Raw genomic sequence first — 24,276 nt, 5'->3', positions numbered from 1 at the left:
TCCTTCTGAAGATTTAACCAAGAAAACAGGCAGCAAAGGTGTGCATTATGAGTCATGATTGGTGAAACATTTTGACCCAATCTATCTGTGAGATTGCTGTACATCCCAAAATGGAGGCACCTACTTAACATCATGTCTTTAAAAGTTAAGGAATCCCGTCATAGGAAAATGAAAATCTAATACTGGTATATATAATGAGTTTTTAAGTATTGATGTATGTTTCCCATTTTACACAATTTGTTCTTAATCTGTTCGAAAACGTAATATAGATTTTAGGAACAGGTCATTAAAACCACCCAAACCAAACAAACTCCATCCTGTAGCTGATTCCCTTTGCTTTGTGTTGTAGATCAGGGGCTTTGGATTCTCTGCAGAGGGTAGAATAAGTTGGTGTTGTTGGGATTTGTGTGGGATGTTTTGGGATAATTAAGTAATCTCCAAACATGACACCACAGCAGAGAAACAGGCTCAAACTTGTCTAATTACCAGTTTTTCTTTTGCCCAGCACCCACTACCCACCCACTAACAAACACCTTAACTCGTACATTTGTGCATTTTTTCTGTGGTTCTGTTCTAATTTCACGTGTTTTGATATCTGAATACGTGGCCCAAATCATGTTTGAACTCGACTGCAGCAGCGGGTTTGTTTTTGTTTCTTCTAGCACTCTTAATCCATGGATTGTGTATTTACACATGACTGACGTTCTCATATTATCTTCTTAAGTGCTTCACTGGAAAAGTCAGACATTAATTCCAGCTGATGCTGTGCTGACAAAGTAGCTTATATCACAGCTTTAATCAAACCTCAAATTTTTCACATTTATTTCATTTTTTCAATTTTTTTCATGTTTATGGAGACAACAGCGTTTTCAAACTGAAGCTCTGTCATTTTTTTTGCCATCAGGTCCTGGAGCAGCACTCAGATGGCCGCTGGAAAGGCCACATCCATGACAGCCAGAGGGGGACAGACAGGGTGGGCTTCTTTCCTCCTTCAGTGGTGGAGGTCCTCAGCAGGAGAGCAGGTAGAGAAACACACATGACTGTATAAACAAGAGTTGGGGTTTTTTTTGGCTTAGGACTTATGGTTGAATATTACGACGGAGTATTAGGGCCAGGCTAGAGATTTATTTTTTTTTTATCCTATTCCGAGAATAAAGTCATAAAATTACGAGAATAAAGTCGTAACATTACGGGGATAAAGTTGTAACATTACAAGAGTAAAGACATAGCATCACGAGAAAAAAGTCATAACATTACGAAAATAAATTTGTAACATTACGAGAATAAAGTCGTAAAATTATGGGAATAAAGTCGTAAAATTATGAGAATAAAGTCTTAGAATTACGAGAATAAAGTCGTAAAATTATGAGAATAAAGTCCTAGAATTACGAGAAAAAATTTGTATAATTACGAGAAACCAGTTGTATTTAATGAAAACTACTACAAGAAGCACTTTCTTCCCTAAAATAAGAATGCCTAGCATTATGTGAAGTTTTAAAGAACTTAATACTCGTAATTTTACGACTTTATTCTCGTAATTTTATGACTTTATTCTTGTAATGTTACGGCTTTATTCTCGTAATTTTGCTACTTTATTCTTGTGATTTTATGACTTTTATGACTAAAGTAGAATGAAAAAAAATATTCATATCAGTTTAAATTTAAGTTTCTGTCATATTGCAGCCAGAAAGGTTAGTGTTTTATTTGTCCTTTATATAAAGTCCTTTTACCCAAATTGGCATGGCATATATTATTATTAACATTATGCTAAGAGGAATTGTAAATTGTATCTATTATTCCATTATTAAACACTGGAATAAAAAAAAAAATTTGAATCCTATGTCTAAGTGGAGATTTAAAAACACAGAATTCATAAATCTGATTATAAATACCTTTCCTTGTCACATATTTAAAAACCGTATTCCTTATTCCATTTTTTTTTCTTTTTTTTTTACCTTGCAGTTTTAAATCCTTTCTTGAATTAGCATTTTCCTTTTACTTTCCCCTTTCCATTTACTTCTGCTGTGACCTTTCTGGTCCCTGTGCACATTGAAATTCAGTTAGGAAAATCACAGTTGCTCTTCAGATATAACCAGCTCTCCTATTGGTTATTTTGTTAATCAGGCCTGGCAGCCTAACCAATGAGAGTGTTGGCTGCATCTGAGGAGCAACTGAGATTGGTTTAAGTGGTTATCAGAGCCGGGGTCAGAAGGGCCGTGAAAAAGGTAAATGGAGCAAGTAAAGCAAAAAATGCTATTTAAAAAAAGATTTGAAAATGAAAGTTTGAAAAAAAAAATGGAAATTGAATAAGGAATTATCTTTTTAAAATATGTTATTAGGAAAGGTATTTATAATCAGATGTATGAATGAAAATACATGAACAAATTCCAGTATTTAATAATAGATTATTAATATGTACAGTTTAGAATTAATTTTTAAATTTATAATAGGAAAATGCAATTAAAATGGGTTTCAAATTACATTATTTAAATGTTACATTTAAAAGGGCTGGTTTTATAATGGACTCTCTATGTCCGCCATAGCAGCAGGGCCAGAGGTACCACTATCAATCATTGTCCATCCCTATGGCCACCCAACATACTCCACCACCTCCTGAACAAGCAGTCCCTCTCTAAACCAAAGGGTGGCAGCACTGATCCCCTCAGCTGGAGTGTCCTAACTAAATTGATTTCTCAGTTTAAGCATTTTATTCATAAACTTAGGATAAAACTAGAGCAATTATTTTCTTATTCACATAAATATACTATTATTGAATAAAACAAAAACAGAACTCATGCTCTATTCCGAGGTTGTTTGCTTTCTGGGGAAGAGAAAGTTGTGAGATTCTGCATTCATCGAGTAATCTTGATCTATGATATCAGAGGTAAAGAACCATTTAATTTGTATCTTAGATATATAACTGTTTTTGACAGCAGTGATGTGTAAATTTGTGTGTATATTCTTTAGTAAGGGCTTCATGAAAATCTAATCTGTTTTCTGTTATTTATTTGAAAAAGTATGGATGTTTTGCTTGTTTATTTTCCAGTTAGTACAGTGTGATTAGTATATCCTGAACCTAAACTGGTTTTGGTGCCTATTGGTTCTCACCGAGCCCTCACTGCACATTGGTCCCTGTCTGAACCATGAACATGGTCTGCCCTGAAAGTCATATAACGACTAACAAACAAAAAAATGTTGTGAAGCCTAAAGAATGGAGCAAACACACCAGGGATGAGTTGATTAGAGGTTAAAAGTTTAAAACATCTTAGAGTACTGTTCAATACATCATCTGAAAATAAAAAGAACAAACCACCACTGTAAACCTACCAGGACATGGATATTTACCTACAGGCTGAAGGCAAGGAGGAATTTTAATAGAGGAGCAGTCAGAGGACCCATTGTAAGTTAGGAGGAGCTGCATAAACCAACAAATCAACACGAGTTTGCACACAGCTATGGAAATGTACAGTTGTGATAACATGTGAGTCTAAGGAAATGACTGTTTTTACATCAACTATCAAAGCTTTTCTACCGGCTGTCAGGGATCCTGTGTCTGTTTTGTTCTTGTTGTAGAGTGTGGGGGTATTTTCCATATCCTCTTAATCCATGCAGGTTTGTGGAACATTCTGGGTGTGTGCGCTACTGGAGGATTCCTGCTAGAGAACAAAACTGTCTCTCAAAAGACAAATGCTTCTCTAAGATCATCACTGATGCCTTTCCTGTGATAGCTGGATGCTATACAGAGTTTTCTTCTGTTTTTAATCTATTTTTTTTAGAGAGGAAACCCAATTTAAGACATAAAGTCTTAATTTTCAGTAATTTTGCTAATTTGTAATTTAATTTCTGAAAATAACTCATAAAAATGACTTAGTTAAAAATAGAAAGCTCAGACCAGCTAATATTTTTAAACAATCTCATCTCTGAGTTCAATTTACTCATTGCATTGAGTTATACTGTCTTTCCAACTGTAAAATCTTAAGTCACACTGACAAGAACCATTACGATGAGGTTCATGACTATGGACGGCTTCAGTTTTCTTGTAGATCAGCTGTTTTGATCCATATGAATGAAAGCAATTTAAGCCCTGTGCTTGTTTTGCAGCTGTAAAGCCACTGACATTCAAAAAGCGGCTTGAGAGGCTGAGTTACTGCAACAGGCACAGAAGAACAGTTGCATATACGCGTGCCGAAGCATTCCGACTCACACAGACACACATTAATAGGATTACTGCTACCAGACTTCCAAGGTGTCAGCTCAGTGCTAAAGCCCCCACAGTCTCTGCTGGGATATGGCGTGTATTTGCTGTGCATATGCTCACGCATGAGGAAGAGAAGACATGAAAGTTTGACTCAAAAGTCTCAAAGCCACTTTGCATTTAAAGCAAACCGAGTTGTGTGAGTCTGTGCGTGTGCGAGCTGTGTGGTATTATTGCGATCAGCACATGGAGAATCAGGGAGCCTCTGTCTCTCTCTGTGCAACTTTTGATCTTGCATTCCTATTCAGCTGCATGTTATGTAACTCCAGAGAGGATTTGTCCTGGTTTATGCTTTTCCATATAGATGTGAAAGCATTGAAGCTCCAAACATGAGTGGGGATACCTCCCCTGTGCATGCACTTCATTATGACCGCACCCCTGCACTCACTCATGCATGCCAACCTCAACATACACATGTGTCCATGTCAATAGGGGGCGCTCTATCCCGCAAAGGCTCCATGCCATGCCAGAGACCACACCTGGCATCCAGAACTCCTCCCTCAGGCCCCACCCCTCAGACCGACGACTCATACATCCTTGGCTATGAACCTTCAGGTATTCACACATGAACAATCTTTTCAGGACCTGCAGATGAGGGAGTCTAAACAACAAACCATCAGGATAAGACAGCTGGCATACTGTTGTTGCATTTGCTCCTGATTTACTATAATATGAGTAAATGTATTCAGCCAGAACAAAAATGTGTAGATATGTGGAATTAAGTGGGCATCAAACCAATTGGGTTGCCTTAATGGTTATACATTAAGCTATATAGTTGTTCTTTTTTTTGTGCTATTCTAATTTCATCAAAAAGTCTGATTTGGATGCAAAATAATCAGATTTGCCTATACTGTATCAGGTGTGAGGACATGTAATAGTAACTTTAAATAATCCATCTTATCTCTTTCTTTGGGCTTAAGATAAAGCAGGAGGATGAAGTTACCCAGATCCAAAACAATCACAATATAAAAACCAAACCTGTCTACCTTGTGTAGTAGACAGATCTAATAAAATCTAACACCTACCATCATTTTGGACTTTTAAGCCAATCAATCAAATATCCTCCAATTTAAATAGATTTTTTAATGAATACAACAGCATGGAAATAAAGGAAAGTTTGATACACTTGATAAAAAATGACATTTAAACTTCCTGGTAGAGTTGCATTTATAAATCCTTTATCCGAATAGAATCCGAATAGAAAGCTGAATTCTATTTTATTTTTTTGCTCTAAAGTTTCATAAAATAAATCTGAAAATTAATGCAGCTGTAAAAGTGAAATCTAGATAGTCTTATTTGGAACACACAGTAGCAGCATTCCCATTAAGCATAAATTTGGGCAAACTTTAATCATGAAAATAAACAAGCTGAATTGAAACTGCAATTTGGAAAAAAAAAAACTCAAGTTTTTCTATAAAAGGGCTTTTTTCAGTTGTAGAAATTCTTTTTTTTTTTGCCACATATGAGTCAAATAATCTGCAACTGGGCTTTACTGACTTGAAGGAAAATGCAGAAGAAGAATGGGGGACGATGGCGCCCTTTAGAGATGTGGCTAAAATTAGATAGATAATTATCCTGTGTTTACATCCGCTGCAGCCATGTTGTTTTCAGAGTTATTACGTGAAAACACATAGTTATGTGCAGTCTAAATTGCATTTGTTTTTTTAATTGAAATACCACAATCGTGGAATTTTGCATTTTCAAATTTAGCAGAATATCTATATATTTTGGCCTAATTTCAGCCAATCATATATCAATGATCGTCTGTCAATCAAATTTTTTTGATCATAGCATCTTGATTCATCATGTTGCAGCTAATATACACAACGGTTGACATAAGAAATAAGAATCATTTACTTTACCTTTTAGTTCCGTCCCAGTGTTCACGGGGATGGACGTCTGTGTCTTCGGCAGGCGTAGAGCTAACAGAACTTGCAGTGTTGCGAGGCAAAGGGTCAAACATGTACGGCTGTAAGACTTCTACACCAAACCAAGCTTCTGCCGCCCTGGCGTCCTCTTCCACAACATCTTCGTCCCCACGTTCCTCCTCTAAATAAAAACTGTATGACGAAGGAGACTCATCCACAACCTCCGACACTAAACTCTCCTCCTCTTGCATGTTTCCGCTGTCCATAGCGTTCCTTGACAGTGTCCTTTCTAAGTCACCAATTTGGTCCCAATATAATTTCCCATTGGGAACCTACTAGCACTAAATTGCTAACTGGTTAGCAAGATGCTTCCGATAAACTGGCCACAATCAAAATTGCTTGCGTACCTTCCGACACAACAACCCTGTCCCCTTGATAATCGACCAATCACATTCACTTTAATCACTCGTGTAAAGTCGTGCACCACTCTGAGAATTCGGAAATGCAACGGTTGGAACAGCAATTTCCCTACCACTTTAAGACTTTTGCATCTATTTCTACTACATATCGTCCTTCCACACAACTTTCCATTATTATGTTTGGATCCAGTCCTCTGTTTACAGCCAGCTTCTTCAGCAGTTATCTTTTGAGGCTTAACCACCTTGTGTAGGGTCTCACTAACTGTCTGCTGGGCAACAGCTATGTTAGCAGTTCCTCATCATTAGCTAATTACATGGTTATAACACAACATTTCAGTATGTAAAGTCTATTTTTATTGGTCTGATGTAAACATTTGAAATTTCAGGGAACCCAAATTTTAGCTGGTTGCCAAAATTATGAATAAAAAATGCTATCACTTGACTTAATAAGACCAAATAATGGTCAAGCGTGGCTTAATTCACGTATAATGTATGAACTAAGCTGGGTCAGATAATACATTTAACAGATGATTTATTCACATGCTACTTTTGACTTTGTTTCAAAGAAAGAAAGTTGACAATAAGTAAATTATAGTGAATTAATCCATTATAATCTACCCTGTTAGCTCTCTAATTTTTGAGTTTTGAGTGTTTCATATTCACTTTTTCTAGGACGGTATATAGTGTTTTTTTTTTAACATAAAAATCATCACAAAATAATATATACAATACAATACATCACTCAGTTAAATATTTCAAATAAATTAATTCCAAGAAATATAATCTTAAAGACCAATCTTAACTTAGATATTAAACATCTACATCTATGTGTATATAACACATGTGTGTATATAATGTAGATATACAAAGGGACAAACAGAGTGTGTCTCTAAATGACTGTAAAAACATAGTAAAACAATAAAAACATTCACATTGTCTCTGTTTATAGCTTTATTTGACATTTATGACAGATGGCTGTTTTACATGTCTCTCTCCACGGGTCTGCAGTCCCACTCCCCCTCCCTCACCGCTCACTGTCCTCCTGGTGGTCATTGACAGCTCCATAGGTCCTGTCCCCTCTCTGCGGGATGCAGGAAAGCAGCGTAGTGTGTCTAAAGTGTGTGTGTTTGTTAGGTGCTTCACCGGCCACTCAGTTCTCAGCCCAAGCAACCCCCCCTCAGGACATTTGGGTCCTAAGGAGCTCTCCCACTGGTAAGAGTGTGTGACCCTAAACAACTGCCAATCCATCGTAAATCTAACCCCAAACTACCCAAACCCCTAACCTGGCTGGAACCTTTTCACATCCCATACCCTGCCCTTTAACCAGACTGCTTCTCTGGCTCACTTCTATCTGTAAAACATTTAGTCCCAACATCACAGCCTCACCATAACTACCCTGCAAATCCCTTATCCCCATGCCGTCCCGGTAACACCCTAACCAACTGCCATTGTCTTGCAGCAGAACACAAAGGTAAGTGGTCAGCATGGCTTCATGTCTGGTTTACTGGCTCAGTCATTCATTGATTAATTGCCTATTATCTGTCATAGTCAGGATATAGGGACATGTAGACCACTGAATTTCATTTTCTCTTCCTTAAAAACAATTCAGAACTCCAATTAATAAGGCCAATTGCTATAAATCAGATGATAAAATGTTCTTTCATTAATATTATTTGGCCATCAATACATGACGGTATTTCTTTGTATACTTAAAACCTCTGCCATTTTTTTAATACTGTATAAACAATCAATTCTGATTTAGAGGTGCTTTTGGGTTTTTAGTTATGAGAAAAAAATATGAATAATGGACAAGAGCAAAACCTGTTTTCAACTTTTTAGGAATATGATAATTCTTTCCAATTCTACCTCAATCATATTTGAAAATAAGACAAACTGAATGTCTTTCAACACATATCTGTTCAACAATAGGTTGTCAATAACTATTATAGGAAACAAACTCAAATTTTAATGAAATGTAGTGATTTTAATCAAATTTACTGAGTTAAGGACACACAGAGAGGAAAATTAGCACTTTTTTTCTGATGATTTTTTGAGTATCAGCAGAGATGGCAAAAGTACTCACTTTCCGTACTTGAGTAAAAGTACAGATACTTGTGTAAAAATGTAAGGAGTAGAAGTAAAAAGTCGCCATAAAAATAAGTAGTAAAGTAAAGTAAAAATATCAGAAAAATCTACTTGAGTACAGTAACGAAGTATTTGTACTTTGTTACTTCCCATCTCTGAGTATCAGTGAATAACCTGTAGTACAGTAGAAAACAGTTAAAGATAGAGATGCAGGAACTAAAATTTCCCAGAACTTCCATTAAAGACGATTAGTTAGATGTGTGTAAGACAGTTTTTCAGAGGATAAAAGACTTTTCAAAATTTAAGTTTTTTTACTTTCACGCTGAGCCTTTTCTTGTCCTTAATATATATTTTATTACCGGTATACAAAAATTATTTACAAGAATGAAAGACACAGCCTTACGCTACTATTATGCATTGTTGCATTGTCTTATATCAGGTGACAGGAACAGTGTGGGCAGCACAGGCAGTGTGGGCAGCAGTCGCAGCGCCGGCAGCGGCCAGAGCTCAGAGAGCAGCCGCAGACAGAACGGGACCCATGGCCGCCAGCACAACGATGGCGTCAAGGTGAGGCAGAAACATTACTGTCTTTCTTTTATTACAAAGAGTGTTGATGTTTGAACAACTATTAAAGAGAAAACCCAAGGCCTGATTGTCTGGTGGCATCTTTGTCTTTGCAGATGGCGCCATCTGCAGGTGAAACAGGAGATCAGATCCACAGTACTGCAGCTGAGCAAAGTAACGGTGGGTGACACGATGACTCCTTAGTTGTTTTCAAATTGTATTTATTTAGAATTTGATTGTGCATACAATACTTTATGTCCCTTGGTTTGCAAGTTAAGTCTTCATGGCTCTCCTTTTCTAAGCTGGAGAACTTTTCTTTAAGGATGATCTGATTCCATTGTGATATTAGAAATCAGTCTATCAGCAATATGAAAATATAAAGTAATACAGCGGATTGCATCTAAAATCTCTGAAATAAGCAAGCTGATAGAAATATTTTTTTTTTAAGTTTATGCAACCCAGTGGGTAATAAAGCAAAATTCAGTTGTTCTCGCATATGCTATTGATGACTTTTGTTTTGTTTTTGAATAATATCACTGGATAAAACCATTTTAACATTCTGCACTACACAATGAGCAACACAAGCTAATACTGTTATATCGTATCAGATATTAAAAAGTATCAGATCAAATTATCATAATATTTTTCATTTAATCTCTGCTTGCTTTTACTTTTTGAACCAAGAATTTCCAGGACCTGACTTTATCTGGGTTATTAAAGGTATTGTTAAGGGATTTTTTAAAAGACCCGCTCTCTCCACAAAAAATTGCGCCTGCAAGAGCATACATTAGCCCATTTCTCCTGTGCATGCCCTTTTTAAAATGTACTGTTCTCATAGCTCATACAAGCTTACCGTGTCAACATACTGCGGGGACTATATAGTGAACTGTATTGCAAGCTCAGTTAACTGACCGTTTCGACAGATGATCACTACTTTTAGCCCCATTGGCCTCGTAACTCCTCCTGCGGCTTTATTAGTCACCGCTGTTGGGTAACGCCAGCCTATGGCGACAGCGGGCCACTGTGAAAGCAAATCCCAAAGTGCTGTGGTAGGAGAGCTCTCTGCGCAAAGCATACTGGGATATATCTACCTCTTCTGATGCCTTACTTTTCTTCTCATACACTTCTTCTCTTACGACCCTCTGCCATTTTTAAAGAACCGTGGTGAGAAAGGTGAGCTTCAACGACTGTCTGAAACCATTGCTCACGACATATATACGCCTGAAAGTGCGCATGTGCATGTGTGGGAGATTCTAGCGGTACACGAAAGTCTTCATGACACGAAAGTCTCCTAGCCTACTGCCAGGGTGGCTGGCACCTCAAAGTGGAGCTCCAAATCTTTCTCCTGAATGGCGAACACCGGTGGCTAAAAAATATAAACAACAAAAAACGGAGAGAGGAGCCCAGTGGCGCTAGAAGGAGCATTCTTGGCCGATTTATATTCAAATATATTTGTTAACAGACAATTTACTGACATGTCAGTACATGACAGTACATGACATTTATCAAAAATATACAAAAATATAGAGCTTTCCTTTTAATTTTAGAAGACCTACTAGCCTTCATTCATTCTTTCCTGATGGAGATAAATAGTTTGAGTAATTTATACAGTTTATATTCACAATAATCAACTGCTTCCAGTAGAATCCAAACATACATGGTTTTTACTCCTGGTTCTCAGGACTCCTATTCATTTATCCTTTAGATGTTTCCTGCTGCAGCACACATGAATCAAATGATTGTATTTCCTGCTGCAGAGACCTGTTAACCATCCCTTTTCTTAAGTCTGTTTTTGGAGGGAGGGGAGATTCTACAGTATGCAGGGCAGTAAGTCCTAAAAAGTAGGTTAGATAACCAATAATGTATAGAGATGTTTGACTATGATCAGGCTATTTTATTAAAAACAAAGATAATTCCAGTTAATAAGCAGAATTCTACTGGAATGTTCTGCTATTCTGGATTCAGAGATGTCAGGGTCCTTTGGTATTTTGTTTCTTAATAATCCGTTATGTTGTTAAAAACTCAGAGTTCACTCTGACTTAGTTCCTTGTCTGCTCTGTCACTGTGTGCAGATGGCATCCAGTGGGAACTGCAGCTGTAAGGCAAACAATCTAAATATGTGCTTTAAGAAAGATTCAATATGAAAAACCTGAACTAACATCAAAAGACCTAACATCTGAATATATCTGCATGGAGACTTTATACAGGAATTTTATTTTTCTCTCATGGTTCAATGCTACTTTAAAACAGATCTTGTACTTTACTTTTAAACCTCTGTTTTCATTTTTTTTTTTATAAAGAGAAAAAGTAATACATTTTTGATGAGTTTAAGGCTTTTATAAACACCTCAAAGGTTGTGAATGTTTGCTAAAACCATAAAAGTTTTAATCAGATTGTAATGTATTTCTCATTCTAGAGTACTGCTTTAAGGTCAGCCAACTGAAACTAATTCCCAGTTTACTCTTAAATATCTCCAATAAACAGATATTGTTTTTAACATCCTGATTCAAAAAGGGCAGCCTAATAATAATAAAAATAAACTGAAGTGAGAGATTTCTCGGACCATGATTGCAGATTTTATAGTAAATACTCTCAAATCTGCAGAAACTCTCTGCATCTCCAGAATCTCTGGTTTTTCTCCTGCCCTATGAATGTCTTGTTTCCTTTTGTTTCACAGTCAGCATTTATTACTCTCTAGCGAAAAGGAAATGAAACAGAGTGAACAAAGACTGACCTCAGCTCACCTATAAAACCAATAAAACCACTTTCTTTTTTCTCTCAGCTTATAAGATTTTGGAGAACTTTTTATACCATCAGGTGGTACTAAAACCCCCGGGGTAGCTGCTCAAAGCCAAGCTTCTTTGCAAATGTTCAGGTGTCACACCAGGGGTTAAGGAGTGAGGAGGGTGAGGTGCTCAATCGGAGAGGGCTAAAGCAGCTGGGGCAAAACACATCAGTCAAAGAGAAGCAGAAAGAGGGTAAAGCTTTAAGTTGGGACCAAGCAGTTCAGGCTGTGCAGCTTGAGGGGTAAGCAAAAAAATCAGTCAGATGTCAGGGGATCTGCAGCTCTTTGCCCTCCTTAAGGGTAAGAATTCTCTTTTTTTTTCCCAGCATTTTTTTGTTCAGATTTTAGGTTTGTTTTTAGTAACACAGATTGTATGAGAAGCAAGGTAAATAAAAAAAAATATAGGAAGAATATGGAGTAAAACAAATATAATTTCCTTATTTCTTTCACTTCTGTAATTTGTGAAGAGCAAAAGCTACCGTAAGTGATGAAGTTTTGACTCTAGCCTAAGGGCCAAATACCTCTGCTCTAGGTGCTGCTCGCAGTTTCCTTGGAGACCAGGGCTCTGAAGTCTCAAGCAAAATAAAGAAAACCCTTAGAAAAGCTGAAATAAAAGGTGAGGAAGTTAAAGTAGTGAAGATAGCTGAGTTGTGTGAGTCTTTATTATGTTAAACTGCATTAAAAGTCCTTTGTTTAGTGGTTTACAGGTGAAGCCATATTGGTGTTATGTTTTAATTCTAGTAATTTCCTTTTAAGGAATAGGAGGGTATCTACGTATATTAGACATTCTGTTCTTTTGGGACAATTTCTTTAAGTGGATATTATGTTCCAGTAGAAATATATATGTGCAGGATTCAGGGCAGAATTAACGATTTTGGTGATTTATTTATTTATTTTATCATTTTGGTCACTTTTAATATGATAAAGCCAGAAGTGCAATAACTGTCTGGTATTGTTTTTAAGCAAATATACGTAAAAACACTTAGCCAATAATGAAAATGTGCTTTAGTATTCAAATTCAATTAACATAAAAAAAAAACTATTAATCCCATTGGGAAATTAAATAGAAATTAAATTGGAAACCTACTTGTCTTTTATGTCTGTCTATTATGTCTGTCTATTATCGGATAAAGGAAATAAAAAGATTATTATTAACTTCAAACAGTGGTTTGGTACATATTTGGGTTTCAAAACATAGGTTGCATTCAATCATAAAAAATAAATAAAAATAGACACATATGTTGAACTTTAGTTAGCAAGAAACAAAATGTTTTTCCAATTCTAAAATAAAATAGATTTTAGCTGCAAAACCCTAAAAGGACATTTTTCTATTCATTCTGTCTAAGTTGCAGTATTATACTAAAAAAATATTTTTTAAGACTGTCCATATTTACGAATAAACTGTTAAAATCACTTTGGGGTCATTATGTTTCAACAGCCTGGTGTTCCAACTGTTCTTGAATGCAACAAGAGCTGCTATTTGCAAATCATAAATCCATGACTTAGAATGTGTATTATAGACTGTAAGACTGACTGGATGCTACTGTACAAGTAGCCATTTGGAAATCTGTTGTTTTTTGCTATTTACATTTGGCTTTATGAGGTTTCAGAATTTTAATTAGTGTTGTGCCGATACCATATTTTGGCCCCAACACCGATACTGTGCAGTATTGGCCGATACCATCTGTTTGAAATTGATGTGTGTGTGTGTATATATAAAGAACTGCATACTACTTGGATGTAAAATAATTGCCATCATGACTTTGTCACGCTGCAGGAAAAAGACTAATACAAAGGAAATCCAGTAGAACTTTTTATTGCATACCTGAAATGAGTGACAATAGTTGAATAAACTTTTTGCTCTCAAAATGGTATCAGTTCCCTTTGTTGGTACACGCTGATACTGATACCACCATTTTAGTGCAGTATCAGGGCCCTGCTCGATAACTGTATCAGTATCGGTGCAACACTAATTTTAATCATAATTTCCATTTTTCTATTGCATTTCTAATCAGTTAATTCAAATAGTGCAAATTTACAACATATGTCATCAAGGCATAGAAACAGTATCAGATCATCCCTTCAGATTTTTTTTTGTGATTCTATTAATCGGCTCAGTAACTGGCCTCTCCCATTCTGTCTTTCGATTCTTTGCCTGCTGTTTGTAGAAGGAGGTCAATTTTGATTTGTCTGTGAATGAAAGAGATTTTAAATCCTTTACCTGCTGTTCGTGCTTGTTTGCTGCAGCATATTGGTGTTTCTGCTCTGGGAAGCAGACGGTGACATGGAGCAGATAGCAGGTGGAAACCCTGCAGCTGAATTGTTGATAAATGAAGCTTAGCCTTTGATGCTGCGTGCAGAACTGAAAAAAAAAAAAAAAAAAAAAATAGAATAAAAGAAACACACCAGGAATCTTTTCAGTTATGCATTTCTTTACTTCTGTAATTGTGTTCGAAGAATCATGCTGTTTTCTTTTCCAAACTGTAATTATTTAATGCAATGTGTGTGATTGTGTGTGTATAGGGGGGATTCCTGGAGGTAACCTAACAAAAACACAGAAAACTGGTGTTTTAATGAATAAATCAGCTGAATTTCAGGCCAAAACAAGGGTTAGCAATGGGAGAAAAGGGTGAAATCCTCAGATCTGTGCTAATGTATAGAAAACAGATTCCTTTACAGACCCCGACAAGACTGAACCAGGCCTGCTTACTCAGCAGCTTGGCTTAAAAGCCTTGTTTTATTTTGTTTACTAAATTCAACTGAGACGAATGAACAACCCTGACACTATTAAATCCTGGATATATAACTTCCTCTGTGTTTATTTTTTCTTCCATTAAGCACTTATTAGTCTGTTTAGTTAAACCTAAAAGTTTAACATCCCCCAGGATTTATGATGTGTGTTTTGTAGGTGGTTCCCGTCGCCAGGCCAACAGTGTACCGCAGAAAGGCTTCATCAGACCAGAACAGCTTCTTGAGGGAAAGGTGTGATCCCTTTAATCCTCTGCTCATTTCCTAACAATATGCTTCCAAAAGCTCAGATTTAGATGTATTTAGTAGTCACACATTATCCATCCGGTCTTACCAGGCAAAAGATTAATCAGCAAACTTTGTTCTGAGCCTTTTAAAACATTTATCCTGAAACTTTTCCCCTGTGTGTCATTAGGACTCTGAAGCCATCTACCAATGGTTGTGCGAGTTCCAGTTGGAGCAGTACACTTCCAACTTCATCAGAGCGGGATACGATGTCCCCACCATCAGCAGGATGACCCCTGAGGTCTGGTAACCTTCTAGTATTCTATCTGGAAACACAGCTTTGGAAAAAAAAACATGAAGATATGAGCTGCAGCATAAAAGATGTTTGAGTTTATGTTCTTAGATGTACCTTTTCTGTCTTTGTTGATTTCTGATGATGACACAACTGTTGTTTTTCCTGCCATTCAACACTGTTTATATAGGAAGCATGATTTAAACTGTTACTTTTTCATTTTTATCATCACACCTGATGCTGTTATTTAAAAGACTTTTAGATGCTGATAAAATGCTTAGGGAGCAATTATCATTTAACTGATGTTTGTTGGATCAAAGTAAAGGTTAAAAGACCAACTCTGTGGTTTGAGTTTTCTGGAGTGCCCCCTAGTGGATGACAATGATATCCTGACAGTATTAGAAACTGACAGTTAAATTGATCTAAACATGACATTTAAAAAGCCACCGTATTATCACTCAGAATTGATGATTGGTGTAGTTGGTAATGAGTTTTTTTGGTTAAATAGGTTCTTTATTATTTGCTGGTGAGCTTAAAAGCAAACAATGCAAGAAGCTCTGCAAATGTTAGTATCTACAGACTTAAGTTTTTAACCTGTTAAAAACCGAATATGAATTAAACCAAACTTCCAGGAACCTTTTATATGTTTTTTACAGTTTAATGGGGCGTTGTAGATTATTTTCCTGTTACTTTATCATATTTATCATAATTTTTTTTTCTCATTATTTCCATCACCACTATCTTCAGGATCTCACAGCTATCGGTGTGACCAAACCAGGCCACAGAAAGAAGATTTCATCGGAGATTGGGAAGCTGACCATACCCGAGTGGCTGCCAGACTACATTCCTGTAAGAAATTACCCACTATTTCTTTTCTCCTCTCATAAAGATGCTGTTCTCTTTTATAGGACTTCCTATAAAATATCTTACTATAATAATTTAACTTAATATTTTTTTCCTTGACTCTTTCTGCCCCAAACTCTGTGTGTTTGTTACAATTCAGTCGGATTTGGGGGAGTGGCTTAGTGTGATTGGTCTACCTCAGTACCAGAAGCGGTTATGTGACAATGGCTATGACTCCATCAGCATTGTTAAGGACATCACCTGGGAGGACCTGCAGGAAATAGGGATCACTAAACTGGGTGAGAATCAGATTCTTCCAGGTCTGATATCTTTGATCTGTTCTAAGGTTATTATCGTGAACTGCAGCTGTCTGTCATTATCTGAGGATTTATTTATATTATTTTATCTTAGTTTTTTTGTCTTGATGTAAGTTGTATGTAAGGTGTATTAAATAAAAGATTAAAATTATGCATGAAACTGGAAAAAACTTTACAGAACCTTACAAAACTTACGAAAATGACTAAAGAAGTATTGGAAATACTAAAGAAATCTAAAACAGAATTGAAAATCAGAAGTAAAAACTAAATAAAAATAGAAACTGATAAAAATGCCTAATTATTTATACCTTTATTTCTACAGACCTTAATTTATAGAGCAGACTTTTACAGAATACATGACATCGCTCTTAATAGCTTAATGTAAGAACAACTAAAAGACCTATTCTCTACAATTTATTTATTTATTGAAAATAGATATAAAAATGATATGATCCATCTTTATCTATGTCCTAAATATAATAAGGTATTATTGCTAAAGAATTTCTCTGGTTTTCAGGCCATCAGAAGAAGCTTATGTTGGCAGTAAAGCGACTTTGTGACCTGCAGCGCTCTCGCAATCAGGCCGACAAAACAGGGGAGGAAAATCTCAGAAGAAAGCTACCTGCGGCTCTAGAGTTGGTGGCTATCGAGCGGACGCCATCTCGCTCTCATGTTCACCCTGATGTCCCGTCTGAAACCTGCTGTCCTTCCCCTCGCACACCCAGGGCTCTCCTTTCATTCCAGGACTGTGAGCTGAGTGCAGAGCTGCAGAGCGCTATGATGGGCAAGGCGGGCGGGTCAGCTTCTGAGGCTTTCAGCATGAGAGGAGTACCATCCTCTGTGGTAATAGCTGCCATGTCTGTCAGTCAAGAAAGCATAAGCAGGCGTTCGCGGGGCTCTGGGAAGTCTGGAAACTCAAATTCAGGAAGCTCACAAGAAAACCATACAACATCTTCTTCTGCCAAAACATCGAATATGCCCGAGGAGAATCCCGGCATTGGAGGAATGGAGGAAGCCAAACTTAGGCAGAACAGTCCTGGAGTCAGAAATAAACAGATCCCTGTGGAGATGTGGGAACATCATGCTCGGTCTGGTTCAGCAGAGGATAAGACTTTCCCCGCCATCACACCTCCAAGGACCCCCAACAAGATGTCTCGCTTTGCTTACCCTGCAGTCCCACCGAAATCCAAACAAGTCCAGTCCCCCAACCGCCTCTATCAGCCTCAGTATCACCCCCAGCACCAACCTCCACCTTCTCCATCATCTCCAGCCCCACAGCCCTCTCCCACAAAGAGTTACTTTAATCACCAGCAGGCTCAAGCCATGGATTGCAACGGCTCTCCACGAGTGCTTTCTAAACCTCTGCCTGGAGCCATCCCTGTGCTTAGACCCCCATCAGCACAGTTCCAAGGTGACAACTCCCAAAGGGGATTACAAAAGAAGCACAGCCAAAGCTTGACTCGCAATGCTCTCTCTGATGGAGAGCCTGATGAAGATGAAGATCCCCCTCTTCCTTCCTCTGCTTCTTCAGTTACTATGCCGTCCTATGCAACCCTGTCTCGCAGGCCAGGACGGGCATCAGGACCCCCTCGTCAAGTCAACCGCAGCCAATCCTTCGCTGTGCGCTCTCGACAGAAAGGTCCACCTCCTCCCCCACCCAAAAGGATGAGCTCAGTGGGTAGCAGCCCTACAAGACAGCAGGGAAGCAGCAAAGCGGTGGAGTCAGAGCCGAAGGCCGGGGTGGAGACGGACAGTGCAGGCAGCGTGAGGAGCATTGCTGCTAGGTTAGAGGGTAGCAGCAACTGCAGTAGTCCATCAAGGAGGATAGATATACCACCAACCTATGTCCATGTTTCACCGGTTCCCAGCCCAGGCTCCTCACCGGTCTCTTATGGATTACCTTCATATATTATTCTACAGCATTCCAAACCTGTTCCTGCTCTAGGTTTGGGAGGCCTGAGGAGGGTACCAAATGAAAGGACAGAGGGAGATACTGACAGAAACAGAACTGGAAGCAGAGAAGGAACGACTGAAGAGAAACTGAAAGCAAGGAAAAGTGAAAAACTGTCAAGGAGTAATTCTGCCTCTCCAAGGGCAATTTCTGTGAATCATCTACCTTTTGCTGAAGAAGGAAACCTTACCATCAAGCAGCGACCAAGAATAGTAGTTGTTAACCAGGCAGACACAGAAGCTAGGTCTACACCAGATGGTCCAGTTCAGACCCCGAACAGCTTGGAGCCTCCAGAGTTCAACCTGAAAGAGTCTGACACTGTAAAAAGACGACACCGCCCCAAAGACAAAGGTGCTTCCACACCTGAAGAAGCTACCACCCCCAACCAAGAAGACAACCAGCTGCTTGGAGCCGGCCACATCACACACAATGAAGTCAGAGCTGTACGAAAAGCGGAGGTTCAGACACCAGGGGATGTTTTCCACAGAGTTGGTTCTGTAGGGAGAGGCTCCAAGCCTCCTGTGTCTTTAAAACCTTCCAGTCCTCTAAAACAAACCCCAAATGGGAGTCTAATGAGTCCTCAAAAAATGAATCAGAGCGCACCACTGAGTGCACAAACAGCCATTCCAAAACTGACCAGTGTACAGATACACACTGTCTCTCCTAAAATAAGCAGCAGCTTGAACACCCAGACATGTATGCAGAGCCCTAAATCTGTTAGACCTGCACAAACGTTTGTGTCCAAGGCAGAAAGTCAACAGAAAGCTGATGCTCTGCCTGGAGGTAACTATTTAAACTAAACTGAAACCTCTCCGTCTTTTCTATCACATTATCTCACTCCAGTTATTTTCTATATGTGACATAGAACAACTTGTTTCCTCAGGAACAAACCTCCAGATGATCCAAGGGGTCTGTTTTGCTGCTCCATCCTCCAGCACATTAACATCCTGCTCATCTAACTCCGTCTCATTGTGTCAGACAAGGAGCGCAATGGGCGGTGTGGCAGGTTTAGAGGTTCTAGCTCAGAAGAGACTGGAGCAAACCAGTACATCACTGGAAGCTGCTCTTAAAGTGGTAGAAAATGAGCTCGCACAAGGCAGCAATGTGGATGGGTAAGTTCATATGAAAAGGTGTACACACATTAAAAATCTTATGTGAAGGGTATAATCAATCAGGACATGGGGTGTGGATCGGAACCAAGGTCCACCATATGGATAATTTGAGCCTTTATGTTATCAATATTATTCTTAAAAAGGCATTCCAGAGTTTTCCAATGATACAACCTGTTGTGGCCCAAACACAGAACTGCAGCACTCTTCTATCCTTCTCATATCTCGTGCTCGTACTTAACAAGGTTTTTTATTTTTACCTTTTTACCTTACGTGGAGTTGCCATTAGTGTCTGAGTTGAGCTTGATGTTGGTCGCTTTTCTTATTATCCACAAAATCCATCTTCAATATAACGCTTCGTTTTTTTGGGCGAGGTTGGACCCATGGATGCACTTGACATCACATTTGCGAACTTCGGACCTAAAGTAAATTCAGGAAAATAGGCTACAGGGTTATAGATGCATCGGTGCTGAGCTACTGAGGTTTCAGTCTGCGCATCAAACCATGTTATAGTTATAAAGGGTCCAATAAATAGGCTATTTTTATATATTTTTCTGTGAAAACGTACATAAAGTCTCTTTAACTGGTTCAATCATACAGAAAACTCGTTTGTACATTTATGGCCAAACATTTTTGATCTTTATGCTGTTGTATGGTATGTTTGGTGGGTTGTGGATTAGCTGGGAATGTGGCGCTAAATAGGCTTAAATTGGAGGGAGCTGGACTTTTTCTTAGTTCTTTTGAAAACATGAACACCTAGCCAGGGGTCCTTATCAATTCTTAAAATATACTCATACTCCAGCATAAACCTTATATCAATCCCAAATTTTTGGGAAGGACTCCTGAAGCGCTTTCAGGAAAAACTGAGAGAAATTCTGGTTCTCTCTGATTTAAACCTGTTTCATGGTCGACTAAGATCACTGAGAATTTGCACATTCTTTAAAACGCTGATTCCAATATCTGGTGTTTGTAAACAGTGCTACAGACATGATTCAATCACACTGTTTCAAATGGGATTTATAAACACCACTTGATAAAATCAAAATGTTGGGCAGTGTTTTTCTAATCTGTGGTGTCAGCAGTGTTTCGTAATTCAGGTTAAAGCACCAGTTAAAGCTTGGTTTATGCATCCGTAAGGTCAGTGCGGCCAAATTATGTCATTTTGTTTCTTCTACGCCGCTCTGTGCAGAGCACTTGGGAAAATTTGTAACCATGCGGACGGATCTGTGCCGCAAAACATGGCAAGTGAGCAGCTCCTGCTGGTGAGGGTTCACAAATGCAAACATCTTGAGACAACCCGTGATTTAGCTTATAAATATCACCACTATCGACAAATTGTGGAAAAACTTCAGGAAACAAATTGCCGTTACTCTCAAAAGGAATGAAATTGACTTAACAAAATTATAAATGGCTATGGAGATTAAACCTTAAACTCTGTAAAGCACAAGAGTCTATAAAAAAAATATATATTTTTTAAACCTTTGTTTTTTAGGATGTAAAGTACTACATTTATGTAGTGTATATGTACTGACTAGAATATTTCTAACATTTCAACATCTTCAAAAAGCAAAAAGCAAATGCATTTTTGACACATACCAAGGTTTGGATTTGCAGTATTTTTCTCCAATCTACTGTTCATAGTTAGAACAATGTCAAACAGTTTTTTTTTTTTTTTTTTTTATGACATCAAAGCAAAACCCTTTAAGCATGCACTGTGTGATATTTTCAATCGTTGCACGCAGCTACAGCTCAAACTGTACGACAGAACTGCAGGGTTTAAAAGTTCACAGCTCACTATTCATGTTCTTGCACTGCGCTGCCCTACGCTCTGATGCGAACTTACGAAGGCAGACTGAATTTTAAACATGTTTTATTTTCTCCTGACCTCACGATTCCTGATCGGGAGGTGGCCGTGAGAGGCTAATTGCCCTGCGTTACCCCCCTTGTAGTACATGATCCATGACGAGGTTGAAACTCTGCCCGATCGAAAAAGTCGCATGACTGGAGAATTGGCCCGAAAAGGGCTAAAAAGTTTTTACCATGCAGCCAAGCTTTAGGCCAAATTTACACTGAATATCTACAAAAAATTAGTGTGAGGAGTTAAGCTACTCTTTAAAAAGATATATGCAATTTCTCCTCACATAAATAGCTTTGTCAAAATTTTAGCTCTGTCAAGCGACACTACTATAGAGCTTGTTATACACTTAATTATTGGCGTGAACAAACTAGCCAGTAGAGGACAGTGTTGAGTTAGCTTCCGAATTAAGAGGAAAAAAATTAAATGTGACAGTAGATGGAAAACTTAATAGCAAACATTTGGTCTGGTCAGCCTATAAATACTTCAAAGTATGTAGATGTGGAAGTTCCCCTACTTCTATCCTTTCTTCTTTCATTGTTTATTACCACTATACCAGCTATACCAGAGGTCCCCAAACTTCTGACCCCAAAAAATGGCTCCCAAGTTGACCCACATTATTGTTTGACTCTATAAACATTTCTACCAAATCGATTACCTATGTATGGAATAATATTAACAAAACTAAAATTAACTAAATTAATAGAGGCTGTTTGTAAATATATTGACAATTTTCAAATGTTTGAGGTCTATAACATAAATGTTAACTGTTTGGTTTAATTTCTGTAGTGAAACCTAAGACCCCATACTGGTTGATCACAAACCCCTAATGGGGTCACGACCCCAACTTTGGGAAACAAAAATACTGCAATGCACCTCCCAATTAATACAGGTGGCATTGCTGTGCTTGTTATTATCCGTCTACTGAAGATTCACCTAAAAATTAAAGACTCTCTCATTTATTCTGCTGTCTCTTTTTCAGCAGCAGCGGTTCTGTGAAGGCAGCGGGGAATATTCTGGATGACATCGGCAACATGTTTGATGACCTGGCTGACCAGCTGGATGCCATGTTGGAGTAACGCCTCAGCTTATTAGCTTTTTTTCCAAAGCCAGCAACAGATGGGCAGCTGAAACCATCACCTTTTGATGCACCTTGGACCGAAAAGCTCAGCTCCCTCTCAGGTCTTCTGGATGAATCATTGGAGGCACATCTGAGGATTTTTCCAGAGCAGTATTTTGCAATTTTGATTTTCAAACCTAAGCACTTGGCCTCAGGACACAAACCTGGGAATATTCCTGGATGGACAAGAAAAAAAAAAAAGAACAGTAGCTGAGAGCTTAGGCTGAAGACTTTAGTTCAATATGTGATGACTTAAGGGAAAGAGGGTCCATCATACATGTAAATACAGAGAAGTATCTAGCCCCATCTCTTTTTACTGGATATATTAGAGCTATATTTATACTTAAAATGTTTTTTTTTTTAACATTAATGACAGAATTAGTGTACATAATTCTATGTATATTTTGCAGCTTTATATCATTAACATGTTTGATGTATAGAAAAAAGTGATAGGTGTGACATTTTTACCAAAGTTTTCCCCTCCAATCTTTGCACTATCAGTAATGGAATTAAAAGGCTGCTCTGAACTTACAGCCGGGATTATTTTACAGTTTCCTTTAGGGTGCTAAGGAGAGGATTCACTGTTAGAAAGCTGCTTCCAAAGAACGGGTAATGCCGTCTTTTATTTCCTGCATTTTAGCTGAGGTCAGTACGTCTCTTGGGACGCTGGGAATGTTCTGCATTAAACAATTGAATCTGTGCACAGGTGGATGGCTAAATTGTGTCTACATTTTTATTTTTTAAATAAAAGGCAAGATATTTAAAAAGTACTGAAAGTAATTTGAACAATTTTGTCTTAATGTGTTGAATTTCATGTTCTAAAATGATTACCGGTATTTTAAATGAATAGTTTCCTCAAACTGCTTTTCATGCTGTCTCAATCCCATAAAGGGAATTTTCTCGCTTTATTTTTGAGTTTTCATTAAGCCTGTTTCAAATCCTGCCAGCATGTGGCAATGTAGCTACCGCTAGTTTTAGAATTAAACATAATGACAGAGAAACAAGCATAACTTTTCTCATGTAAGATAATGACTTTGACTGATGGAGATTAGAGATTGAGAGAGATTTGACTGAAGCGGCTGACTTTATGATGTCAAACCATAGTTCATTTATTAGAGCGTTTTTTGTAATTACTGCTGTGATGGAGAATATTTCTTAAATATTCACTGTGAAGCAAACAGGTTTCACTACAAGGAACATCAACCATCTCTCCTGTACTGAGCAGCTAAATTTACAGGAGAATAAACACAAAGTGTCTCATTTAATCCAACATATATTACAGATTACTGGAAATACTTCTTGGTTCCTACTTTGCCAATTACTTATGGGGGTTTGCGGCTCTTGTATTTGGATAAAATGTTTCTCTTCTCTTTTAACATGAATATTTTTAGTCAACTTGTGATCAGCATTCATTGCTAAAGGATAAATATTCCTGTGCAAGTCGAAAAGTCGCTGGGATAAGCCGTAACCCCACACATGGACTTGTCATGGATGTTTAGTCCCTCGGATTGTTTGTTTGGGATATCTAGGAAATCATCTTCCTTTCAAAGATTAATCAGTCTATGCTTGATGCTTTTCTGACCCTTCCGGTCAGAAAGCTGTAGTTTTAATACTCTTTAGATGAGGTGATCCTGCTGTTTTCTTGCCAATCGTGATGCCCAGAAAAAAATCCTCAGAGGTTATCTGAGTTCATTTTATTCACTGAAAAAATGTCTGCAAGCACCTTTAAAAAAAGAAAAAACTAAGTACAAAGGTGCAGGTTTAGTAAGTTATAGACTTGAATTTATATTTAATTACAGCTGTATGAAAGGTTTGTTTAAATTGTTTTTTTTTCTAGAGC

General features: G+C 37.9%; 1 protein-coding gene across 1 annotated transcript in view; it reads left to right on the top strand.

The window, feature by feature from the left end:
* The window catches only part of caskin2 (CASK interacting protein 2), a 77,255-nt gene extending 54,054 nt beyond the window's left edge, over window positions 1-23,201 (top strand). Inside the window, exons 11-22 of the mRNA XM_015385419.1 lie at window positions 905-1,022; window positions 4,688-4,810; window positions 7,677-7,754; window positions 9,067-9,194; window positions 9,308-9,371; window positions 14,885-14,958; window positions 15,140-15,250; window positions 15,989-16,090; window positions 16,245-16,383; window positions 16,919-19,135; window positions 19,236-19,464; window positions 22,299-23,201. Of these exons, the coding sequence (XP_015240905.1) occupies window positions 905-1,022; window positions 4,688-4,810; window positions 7,677-7,754; window positions 9,067-9,194; window positions 9,308-9,371; window positions 14,885-14,958; window positions 15,140-15,250; window positions 15,989-16,090; window positions 16,245-16,383; window positions 16,919-19,135; window positions 19,236-19,464; window positions 22,299-22,395 (3,480 nt within the window). The 3' untranslated portion in view covers window positions 22,396-23,201. The remainder of the gene's footprint in view (window positions 1-904; window positions 1,023-4,687; window positions 4,811-7,676; window positions 7,755-9,066; window positions 9,195-9,307; window positions 9,372-14,884; window positions 14,959-15,139; window positions 15,251-15,988; window positions 16,091-16,244; window positions 16,384-16,918; window positions 19,136-19,235; window positions 19,465-22,298) is intronic.
* The last annotated feature ends 1,075 nt before the right edge of the window (window positions 23,202-24,276 follow it).

The sequence above is a fragment of the Cyprinodon variegatus genome, unplaced genomic scaffold (genome assembly GCF_000732505.1).
Source record: "Cyprinodon variegatus isolate N-32 unplaced genomic scaffold, C_variegatus-1.0 Scaffold338, whole genome shotgun sequence".
Taxonomy (NCBI): domain Eukaryota; kingdom Metazoa; phylum Chordata; class Actinopteri; order Cyprinodontiformes; family Cyprinodontidae; genus Cyprinodon; species Cyprinodon variegatus.
Note: the sequence above shows the minus strand (reverse complement) of the source record. Positions and strands in the feature narration are given on the sequence as shown.